Source organism: Danio rerio, chromosome 15, assembly GCF_052040795.2.
Source record: "Danio rerio strain M-AB ecotype USA chromosome 15, GRCz13ab, whole genome shotgun sequence".
Lineage (NCBI taxonomy): Eukaryota > Metazoa > Chordata > Actinopteri > Cypriniformes > Danionidae > Danio > Danio rerio.
Window position 1 is genome coordinate 9892671 of NC_141035.1, and position 12330 is coordinate 9905000.

The 12330-nt window shown below is 35.0% G+C and overlaps 1 protein-coding gene and 1 long non-coding RNA gene across 3 annotated transcripts in view; one reads left to right on the forward strand and one right to left on the reverse strand.

Annotated features, from left to right (window-relative positions):
• The first annotated feature begins 1692 nt into the window (after window positions 1-1692).
• On the forward strand, window positions 1693-5595 carry LOC147833589 (uncharacterized). Its single transcript, XR_015509039.1, has 2 exons — window positions 1693-4362; window positions 4472-5595. It is a non-coding gene; the product is annotated as an uncharacterized LOC147833589 (long non-coding RNA).
• Window positions 5596-6050: 455 nt separating this feature from the next.
• The window catches only part of rab4b (RAB4B, member RAS oncogene family), a 42995-nt gene continuing 36715 nt past the window's right edge, over window positions 6051-12330 (reverse strand). For both annotated transcript variants that reach the window (XM_087282791.1, NM_001004002.1), the window contains 2 exon segments: window positions 8945-9124; window positions 6051-8142 (listed from right to left, as the gene is read on the reverse strand). In XM_087282791.1, coding sequence (XP_087138917.1) covers window positions 9009-9124 — 116 coding nt within the window. In that variant the 3' untranslated portion in view covers window positions 6051-8142; window positions 8945-9008.

Sequence of the window (12330 nt, forward strand, 5' to 3'; positions counted from 1 at the left end):
TCTCGTGGTTGGTCTGGGAACGCCTCTGATCCCCTGGAGGAAGTGTTGGGGAGAAGGGAAGTCTGGGGTTCTTTCCTAAGACTGCTGCCCCCGCGACCCGGCCCGGAAAAGCGGCAGAAAATGAAAATGAATGAATGGTCACACCGCACATTTCTCTTATGTTTTGCTTTAAAAAAAATATTGCTTAAGTTTAGGGTACAGATTATGTCAGTTGCTCACTTGCCAGGTGATCTGTATGGACATTCTCGTGGACATGTATAAGAAGGATGTATATCTGAAATGTACCACAAAATGTTCCCTTAAGACCTAGGTAAAATTCAAACAAAGTTTTTATTCGTTCTTCATTCTCAAAAGATTTTTGAAAAAGGCTATCTGAAGATGGTATACGGTTTACACACTAACACTGGGGCACTGCAGTAGATGGGGTTGTAAAAGTGTCACACTGCTTGCATATACCCTTAAACAGAACAATGATGGAGACTGAGAGAGAAAAACGCTTTCATAAACATCCATACACTCTCAGTGTGTGACCCCCTTGGAGTCTTTCAATTCTCTCTGCGAGCGATCGTACAGGTGTGGATGCGTCTGCACAAGCTCTGCTATTTAACCCTCATGTTTATTTATATTGCTAAATGGGTGTCTGGTTGGATGTTATTCTCCTGTCTGACCTGTGTGAATTCCAGGACACACCCACCAACTGCTTAAACGCAAAGGACTAATGGTAGCTCAAAGATGTTTAGGAATCGAAACAACTCCCCAAAAGGTTTGCTTCGAATGAGCTCCTAAAATGAACTTTGTTTTAGATAGAATTAGATAAAAATGCTGACCTTGTCATTTGTTTTAAGTTTTGTTTAAAGTATACTTGGGCCTTAAGTAACGCATTTCACATTAACACAAAATTCAGACATCAGCCTCTAGTGAAATGACTCCTATAATGTGCAACGGAAAGTATCCATATTTTTTATTTTGCAAAAATATAGGCTGAGGCACCTATTTCCAATGAGCCTGGGTTGTACAAAACATCACCATGCAAATTTAAAGAGTTATTGGTAAAACTCATCAATATCAGTGCTATATTCGTGTGTATATACCTGGTTACTATTATTGTTTTTGCTCAATGAACGCAATATGATTTTTCGATTTTTGTAAATTTTAGATTTCACTATTTATTTTTTGAAAACACAACAACATATGCTTAAATCCTAACTACATAAACTTAAAACCCTGTCCACACGAAAATGGGTATTTTCAAAACCACACATTTTTCTTTGCGGTTTTGCTGTTTGTCCACACGGAAAAATGCGTAAAGTATGAGCGAAACCAAAACTTTCTGAAAACTCCAGCTCTGGGTACAGTGTGGTCACGTGGACACTTCAACCGGACAACATTTTCTATTTTCTGATTGGCCAATATGGTTGGGTTCACACTAAACGCGGATGATGCAAATTAGGCAAGTGTCACTGGTTCACATCAAATGCATCGCGGAATCCGCCTCAGTTTCATAGTTTACATGAACTTGTATGCAATTCACTTGTGAAAATTTTTATTTCCTATTTGGGGTGAACCCAGAATAAAAGTCTCACCATCGCCACCTGTTGGTTTGCCGTGTTCTTAGCATGCATCTCAGTGCATTTTGATATTTTCATGTGGACGGAGATTTGTTAAAAAAAAACCCCTGTACGTGTGGACATAGTATAAAACTTATTATTTTATTTAGCAAGTTGCATTCAACCCAGAATATTCAACTGACTCAAATTGTGAAACATTGTGAGCGTAAATAAGTCAAATCTGATCACAGTGACCCAAAGAAACAGACGTAACAGTAAAAGTGCATTTAAAAAACTCTGGACGATTTAGCGAGCATATCCTTGAATCCTGTTGAACAATCATGTGGTTAAGACAGTTAAGGCTGTGCTTGTTATAGAAGAAAAATAACGATTGATCATTTACGACTATCATCATGTACTTGAGTTGAAAATGGTTATAATGGTGTCGGACTAGTCTCAGTTGTCCTTTCAATAAGGAATAATCACTCCCCAAACAATATTCTCTCATTTTAATATCATTAAATTACTATAAATTGTACAATTCTATAGGTACAGTATATAAACAGTCAAAAAAAGTGCACTTGCAGAGGGAAAACAAAAGAAAAACCAACACGTCACGTAAGACAGCATCTAAAACACAGGTCTGTCTGTGGTGCATAATGATGGTGTCACAGGGGAATTGGGTCACCGCACCGGTTTTCACCTCTAGATCTGCCTGTCATGGGTAACCAGAGCTAATAAACCCCCCCCAAAATATGAAGAACTAAACGCCAGTTCATGTGTAAGATGATTCACGTGTGCTGGACAGAGAAAATATACTTTATTCGATCAATATACCTTGTGGCGTCCATTTTTACATGATTAACCCAACAGTAAAATGGTCAAATTGCAGGAGTTGGAAACAAAATCTGAGAGCGGAAATTATATTTTTGCTATTATATGATGAGATTTTTGTTTAAGAATTAAGCATTAAATTTTTTTTGCGCATTACGATTATCTAGAAATAAAACCAGTTTGTGGGGGTTAAAATCAGCTGTATTTATTTTAGAATTAAACTACATTTTTGCACATTATAGTAATGAAAGTGTAAGAGAAAAATGTGCTTAACTGATATACAAACGTCAAAATCTTTAGTAAATATGTTTATTTCTTTAGACTTTAGAATGAAATCTTATTTGAATGCTTGTTTTTTTATGGGATTCACCCATTGAGATATTAAGAGAATTAGGAGACCACTTGAAAAGTCGAAGTTTCTCTGGATTTACTGTATTGATTAGGAATGTTTTGAGTGAAATGCCGTTATTTATTTCATTCATTATTTGTCACTTGGCATATTTTAACTAGTTAAAAATAATCAATGTTTTATTTGTTATTAGGGATGTTCTGATACACTGTTTCCATTCCCGATACCAATTCCGATATCTAAACTCAGGGTATCGGCCGATACAGAGTACTGAACCAATATCAGAGTGTATATCTGTAGAAACAAATGTGTATACTACTAACACTGTATGAATTGACAGAATAAATGTACAGTGTGCTTTAGATTTATACATTCATAAAATATGATTATCATTTAAAAAGATGGTATTGAATCGGTTTATGGTTTTAAATACTCCCAGATATCGATGCCAGAGTTCTTGCAATATCGGCGAGTATTTCCGATACTAGTATCGGAACATCCCTATTTGTTATAAAAATAAATAAATAAAATATAATCGGGTTTATTCCATCAAAAAAAAAAAAAGATTCCTTAACACTCATGAAAGTAAAATGATGTTATAATGTAGTGTAAAATTAAAATACACATACCTGAATTTTTTTTTCTTCTAACCGAATGTAATTTCAGCAAAAGTTCTACAAACGACTATTATTTTTAGAGTTTATTAAAGTGACCACTTGAAAACTCTGAATTCAATTTAGAATTAAATTAAATGAAACTCCTCTGCATTTACTGTATTCATTAGTAATGTGTTTGAGTGAAGTGACAGCAATTGTTTCATTCTATAAAAAAAAAAAACGTTTATTTCAAATTCCGAACAAAATATTGTCACTTGGCATATTTTGACTACTGGTTAAAATAATCAATGTTTTTATTTGTTATTAGGGATGTTCTGATGCACTGTTTCCATTCCCGATACTGATTTCGATATCTGAGCTCAGGGTATCGGCCGATACCAAGTACTGAACCGATATTGGAGTTTATATCTGTAGAAACAGTTGTGTATACTACTAAAACTGTATAAATTGACAGGATAAATTTACTATGTGCTTCAGACTTATCTACTGATGAAATATAAACAAATACATACAGCGAACATTATTATCTGACATTTTTATTATCAGACATTCAATAGTCTGAGCAGCGAAGCGAGTCCGGTTTTGCTGCATTAAGCAAAACTAGTGGTAATTTGTCTCATTTAAAAAGATGGTATCGGGTCGGTTTATGGTTTCAAATACTCCCAGATACAAATGCCAAAATGTTTGCGGTATCGGCGAGCATTTCCAATATCGGAACACCCCTATTTCTTATTTAAGGTAATAATAAAAAACGTGTTTATTCCATTAAAAAAAAGTATTCCTTAACACGCATGAAGATAAAGGCATGCTAAAAACGAATATACACATATCTGATTTTTTTTTTATTCTGAAAATGAAATTTCAGCAAAAATTCTCTAAACGACTATTATTTTTAGTTTTTAATTTGTAAGAAATGTCATCACTAGTCTACAGAATAAAACCAAAAAATATGTTTTACTTAAACACAGAACTAAATTCAGAGTAAAGGAGCATTTTCAAGTGGTCTTCTAAATATGTGCAAAAACGACAATCAGAAACAGAACTTGCAAAGATTTTTAGTCCTACTTTTTTTTTTTTTTTTTTTTAAAGTATGTTGGGGTTAAAATGAGCTGAATTTATTTTAGAATTGAACTATATTTTGAACAATATAGTAATGAAATTATAGGACAAAAATATTCTTAACTGACATACAAATGTCAAAATCTATAGTAGATAGTTATTTTAATTTATTTATTTAGATTTCTAGACTTCTTCAGATATTTGTACACTGCATTTTAGAGAAATTTTTTTGAGGGAAAATAGCTATGAATAAATAACTTTGAGACTACTTGAAAATTCAGAGTTTCTCTGGATTTACTGTATTCGTTAGTAATTTCTTTGAATGAAATGTCATTAAATGTTTCATTCTATAAAAGACATTTCTTTAAAATTTCAAACAGAAATTGCCACTTGCCATACTTTGACTATAGGTTAAAACAATCTGTTTTCATTAGTTATGAAAACAAAAAGTGGGTTTATTCCATCAAAGATTAAATACTTATGTCTAGTGAAGTTAAAGTGATGCTATTATGTAGTCCTAAAATTAATATCTAGATATGTGATAAAAATATTCTGACTTCTCCAAAAAGAAAAAAATTCTCCAAATGACTATTTTTATTTTTTTAATTTGTAAGAAATGTCATCACTAGTCTACAGAATAAAACAAAAATTGTGTTTTACTTAAACACAGAACTAAATCCAGAGTAAATGAGCATGTTCAAGTGGTCTCCTATAAGTTTCAAAAATTGTCAATCAAAAATAGAGCTTGCATTGATTTTTAGCTCTACTTTTTGTTAAGTATGTGGGGGTTGCAATCAGCTGAATTTAGTTTAGAATTGAACTATATTTTCGAACATTAAAACAATGAAATTGTAGGAGGAAAATGTGTTTAATTGGCCTTGTCAAATCTTTAGCAATTATGTTTCTTTCTTTCTTTCTTTCTTTCTTTCTTTCTTTCTTTCTTTCTTTCTTTCTTTCTTTCTTTCTTTCTTTCTTTCTTTCTTTCTTTCTTTCTTTCTTTCTTTCTTTCTTTCTTTCTTTCTTTCTTTCTTTCGACTTCAGGGTAAAACCATACTTGAATACTTGAGTTTTTACGAAATTCACCCATCCAGATATTTGTACACTGCATTTCAGAGAAAATCTTTGGGGGAAAAAATAGCTTTGAAAAAAAAAAAAAAAAAAAAAAGTTTTTTTTTTTTTTTTTTCCAAAGAGACCACTTGAGAATTCAGAGTTCCTCTGGATTAACTGTATTTATTAGGAATATGTTTGAGTGAAATATTGTTATTTGTGTCATTCTATAAATGTCTGATACCATTTATTTATTTTAGAGCTTTGTTTAAAAAAGAAATTGACCACTGTTCAAAAAAATCAATGTTTTAATTTGTTGTAAAAAAAAAAAAAAAAAAAAAAAGAAATAGGTTTATTATTATTATTATTATAACAATGCTGTTAGTTGTTTCATTCACATATTTTGAACACCGGTCAAAATAATCAATGTTTTCATTTGTTATGAAAACAAAAGTCGGGTTTATTCCATCAAATATTGTTACCTTAACACTCATGAAGTCAAAGCGATGCTATTATGTAGTCTAAAAATTAATAAACACATATCTGAAAAATGTTCTTCTGACTGAATGTAATTTCAGCAAAAATTCTCCAAACGATTATTATTTGAATTTTTTAATTTGTAAGAAATGTCACAGAATAAACAAAAATAGGATTTACTTTTCAAGTGGTCTCCTACCAAATAAGTGCAAAAATGTAAATCAAAACCAGAACTTACATTGATTTTTAGTTCTACGTCTCGATAAATTATACAGCAATAGCGCGTGAGGGTTTGTAAAATGAATGCAAGAGGTTAAAAGTTAGCTGATAACCTCGAGATTGGGCTGTGCGCTTAACATCTAATATCATCCAGATAACAGCAACTGACAAGATCTGAACAGATGTTTCTTGCTCCTCTCACCTCCTGTGCTCCTAAAAGCGCTTTTAAATGCATGGCCAATGTAGCATGATAAAAATCTGAACACACAAGGAGTTTAAAGAGCTTCACTTTCCTACTGAAACTGAGTATTTGGCTTGAAATGCTTAAAAAAAGACACAAACTAGCCTGCATGGACCAATCATATCGGCAATTGTCATTTTTAAGGATGTCAAAATGGACATTCAATTTAAAGGGATAATTCATCCAAAAATGAAAATTCTGTCATCATTTATTAATCTTTCACTTGTTTGAAACTTTTGATTAAAAGCAAAAAGAAGATATTTTGAAAAATGTTGTAAACCGGTAACCCCTGACTTCCATATTTTTAAATTTTTCAATAGTATATCAATGAATAAACAGTATCCAAAACTTTTTCAAAAATCTTTGTTTGTGTTTAACAGAAATAAACAAATCACAAAACAACTTTGGAATCATTGGTAAGTGACTAAAAATAAAAATTCCGTCATCATTTATTAACCTTTTGATTGTTTGAAACCCGTTAAAGATTCTTTTTTTGTTTAAACGCAAAAGAAGATGTGATGTAGAAGATGTAGAAATGCTAGAAAGCAATGACTTCCATCATATTTTTTTCAATGCTATATCAATGTTTAAATATAGTTTCCAAAACTCTTTCAAATATCTTTGTTGGCGTTCAACAGAAATAAATTAATCTCATTCAACTTTGGAACCATTTGAGAGTGACTAAATGTGAAAACTCCGCTACAATTTAATAACTTTTCACTTGTTTAAAACTTGTTAGAGATAATTTTGTCGGCTAAACGCAAAAATAAGATATTTTGAAAAATGCTGGAAACAGTTAACCATTGACTTCCATAGTATTTTTCTTTTTTCAATATTAGGTCAATGACTAAACGTAGCTTTTAAAACTCTTTAAAATATCTTTGTTTGTGTTTAACAGAAATAAACAAATCTCATACAGCTCTGGAACTATTTGTGTGTGACTAAAAAAGAAAACTCCGTCATCATTTACAAACCTTTCACTTGTTTGAAACTTGTTACAGATTGATTTTGTGAAACATATTTTCCAAAACTCTGTCAAATATCTTTGTGTTGAACAAAAATAAATGACTGTCATACAACTTTGGAATTATTTGAGGGTGAATAAAAAAAAAAATGAAAAATCAGTCAAAACTTACTACCTTTCACTTTTTTAAAACTGTTAGAGATTTTTTTTTTGTCGATTAAACGCAAAACCGGTAACCATTGACTTCCATAATATGTTTTATCAATGACTAAACAGTTTCCAAAATTCTTTTAAATATCTTCCTTGGCGTTCAACATAAAAAAAAAAAAACAAAACAAACAAAAAAAAATCTCAAAGCTTTTAGAACCATTTGAGGATGAATAAATGAGTTACTTTTCATTTTTATCCCTCTAAGATCTGATATGTCTCGATGTATAAAACGGTTCAGTGAAATCTAGTTTAGGATTATAAATATTTGATCTACCGCTTTGATTGATTGGTTTAGTCTAGATGATGGCTGATGACTGCGTGTGTACAGATCACAGGAGAAGTTAAAAACGCACTCGTACACACGCGACACACAATCTCGGTTTCTGGTGGAGATTCACCTGTGCTCTCCCAGCAATGCAGTTCTGTCAGGAGATCTGTCCTTGGTGAAAAGCTTTCTGAGGTCAGAGGTCAAAACTTGAGTATGGACTTCGTAAGAAATGATCCAGATGTGTCTGGGTGTGGAAGGGTCACATTTTGGGATGGGATGGAGGTCGTGCAAACCCAGAGACACCCGGAGCTGAGGGAGAGAGTTACATCAATTTCCAAACATGCAATTTATCCTGATTTTTAACTACAATGAACTGCTGTCGAGTGATGACTAGTTTAGTATACATTATCTGATAAAAGTCTTGTTGTGGATCCCAATTGTAAGGACAACTAATAACTTGACTTCTAGTTAATCATTTGGAAAAGTCTGTTGAACTTGTGTTCTTGCAGGACTCCCAGACTCAGGATTTTTTTTGGAGTCATCTTCAATGCCTTCTCCTTTATCTTACCCCAGATATGCTCAATAATGTTCATGTCTAGTGACTGGGCTGGCTAATCCTGGAGCACCTTGACCTTCTTTGCTTTCTGGAACTTTAATGTGGAGGCTGAAGTATGAGAAGGAGCGCTATCCTGCTGAAGAATTTGCCCTCTCCTGTGGTTTGTAATGTAATGGGCAGCACAAGTGTCTTGATACCTCAGGCTGTTGATGTTGCCATCCACTCTGCAAATCTCTTGCATATCCCTAATACTGAATGTAACACCAAACCATGGTTTATCCTTTGACAAACTTGACTGATTTCTGTGTGAATCTTGGGTCCATGTGGGTTCCAATAGGACTTCTGCAGTATTAGTGATGAATGGGATGCAGTTCAGCAGATGATTAATCAGACAAATCCACCTTCTGCCACTTTTCAAACAACTAGAGGTCAAGTTATTATGTGTTGCTCTTACAACTGGAATCGACGACAAGACTTTTGTCAGGTAGTGTACAGTGCTTGAAGTGTATTACTGTTTGTGATTTGCAGAATGGTCCTATGAAAGTGCTGACTGACCTGAGAGGGGGAGGTTGTGTGTGTCTGGTCTGACATCCGGTGTGGTTTAAGGGTCTTCAGAGCCCTAACAGTTACACTGCTGCTTGGTCTGTGCAGCAGAGCCCCGGGGCTGTCGGATCTGCCGCAGGGACGCGTCGCCATACTGAATCCCAGAACCCATCCGCTCTGGGTCCAGCTCACCTGAAACGGCAAACAATACAATCTTGTAATGCGGACTGTGGCTATGTCTCAATTAGCACAATAGCTCCTGAGCTGCTTCATCAGTAGGTCATGTGCATGAGAATTTGGGCACTGGTAAGGAGTGTGACATAAGAACGTCTGGAGATTACTAACATGTTCTCATGACATTCTGAGTTTTAGGTGTATTATGGTAAGTGAAGACCTAGTACATGTCCTGACTGGGTTACGGGACTTCTGTGTCTGCTGGGAGTGATATATAAAACTATCAGAAAACATGTAGATCAGATTGCATGTAAAAACTCTCCTTCAGTTTTCTCCTTCCTTTATCAGGGCTTGCCACAGCTAAATGATCTGTTATTTATGTGTTTTACACGCACACACAAAATCAAAAGAAAGCTGTTAGCCGTTTAAGATGTTAGCATTAGCATATTAGCATTAAGGTAATCTATAACAGTGGTCCTCAACTACCAAGGACTGTGGACCTGTACCAGTCCATAGACCGGGCCACACAAGAAATCATTAATTATTTCCATTTCATTTAATATCTGAGAGTCTAAACAATGCTTTATTTTGAATAATTACCATATTTTCTCGCTTTCATCTGGGTCACTTGAGCGCCCCAATGTAATCCACAAGCAGAAAAATGAGTAAGAAACAGACATCTTTGAAAAGTTTCTATGCTACGGGGAAAAGACCCCGTGAAGGACCCGCAAACTGCCAAGGAATGGATCCGCAAGCCATTTGTCAACAAATCAGGTGTATCCAGCATGTTTGCGCAAGAAAAAGATCGACTGCTGGAGATCGCAAATGATGGCGGCCTTTTAGGAATAGTTTGCATATCACATCTTTTCTGAAGTTCGTTGTTTCTAATGGAGTTGAGTGGCCTGCATGGACAAGCAACATGATGTGCTCACAAGAAAAGAATTGACCGATCAGCTTTAGCCTATATAGAACACACATTTCGGTAGACTAATTATCTCAGAAAAACACAGAACACCCAAACACTGGAGTGCTTTATGATTTTCTCCATGACTAAAACTTGTATCTGAGTGACAGTAATCTGATACAAGTCAGCTTGTCATCCTCTGAGAAAATGATTGATGGTTGCCTAGCAACCTACAAACCAACCACCAACTGGTAATACTGTTAAGCATTAACCGGTCCGCAGTGATAACAATGATGAGGACCACTGATCTATAATCTAGTGCGGTGGTCCCCAACCCCCAGGCCACGGACTGGTACCGTACGTGGATCAATTGGATCAAAATCATCAATTACTTCCATTTTAATTATATTTCAAGTCTGAAGAATCTTTTATTTTGTAAAATGGCTATTTTCTTGGTTACATCTTAGTCATTTAAGTGCCAAAATTGAACCTGCAAGCAGCAAAATGGGAAAGAAACAGACATCTTTGGAAAGTTGCGAAGGGCAAAAGATGCAGTGAAGAATCCATGAACTGCCAAGGAATGGATCCACAACCTATTTGTCAACAAATCAGGTGAATCCAGCATGAAAAGATAAACTTATAGACCAACAGAACCATTTTGAATCCGTTGTATTTACAAATTTATCAAAATAATTCATTCTTACATGATATATTCTTAATGTACTATTGCTAGTTATTTTTTTTACACTGTTTCTTGCTATACAACAACTAATAGAAACAATAGTTAATAAAAGTTCCTTCTGTTACAAAGCCATTACCATTACTCAAACTAATCTCAACCTTTCATATTGTATCTTTTGTAATGTGCATTTTTATAGCACATTTAATGTGTATGGCCATAGACCCAAAGCACTTCACAATCCTGAGGGGGAATCCAATTGGATGACGCGATGGCAGCCACAGGACAGCGGCGCCATTGGAGGGATGGCCGATGGAGGGACTCTGGCCAGGACACCGAGCTACACCCCTACTCTTTATGAGAAGTGCCATGGGATTTTTAATGACCACAGAGAGTCAGGACCTCGGTTTAACGTCTCATTCCAAAGACGACGCTCACTTATAGTATGGCGTCCCCTTCATTATACTGGGGCATTAGGACTCACGCAGACCGCAGGTAGAGTGCCCCTTGTTGGTCTTACTAACACCACTTCAACAATCTGACAAAACATTGCTGCAAGTATTATCTATGGAGAAATAGTCTGAGATAATTAGTATAACGAAATGCGCATATTCCATACAAAGTATGAAGCTGATTGGTCAGTTCTTGTCAATGGATTTTCAACTGGACGTGCCTGGAAATTGGAAAAGCCCTCATTGGAAAGCCCTCATTATTTGCAATCTCCAACAGTTTATCTGTTTCTTTACACTAAAACGACTTTAAATGTTCTTAAATAGCATTTTAGAATGAAAACGAGCCACGTCCACACTGTATTTTACCTTGCATTTCTAAACAGCTCTCTATCCACACTATACCGCTGAAAACGCACATCATGTGACCACACACACACACTCTCTGGCATGTGTTTCAGCAGTATATGCGCACATCTGAGCTCCAGCAGCACAAAACCCCAGAGAGCAGTGCATGTGGAACAGTTTATCAAGGATGTACTGCTGGATTGCGTCTCACTATAGTTGTCAAACGGCTGATGGCCGCCTAGCAATCATTGACCGGTCCACTGCGATTAAAAGGTTGGAAATCACTAGCTATGTTTCCATTAAACTATTTTTATGCACATTTAGGATGTGTGCATAAAACAACGGTTGATGAAAACACTAATATGAGCATCAATTTTGAATATGTGCAAAAAAAAAATTACGCGCGCAAGTGAGTAGCATAAACTTTTTATTCAATAAAAAAGATGCGCATAAACTACGGTGGAAACACTTTGACCGAACAAATTCCAGTATGCGTATTAAAAAAAAAAAAAAAAAGATAATTCTTTTAATAGATCATGTAATGATGAAAATCTGTGTGAATGGACAAACCAGCAGGCTGAGCACATTGTAAAACATCTGAAATGTTGCTTTGGTCATTCTAAAATGCCTTAACCGTTTCAGGGTGCTTTCACACCTGTGAATCGATTCAGTTGTTCCGAAACAGAGATTACAAATGTTACATTGTTGCTCTTTGCTCTTGGAGTGGTTGGCTTTCACACTGCAAAGTTTCTAATCGGACCAAAAGTGCTAAAACAAGTCACGTGCGAGTAAACTCTCTTTACATTGGTCAGAGTGTCAGGGTTTATTTTGCAGCGTCCCGCTA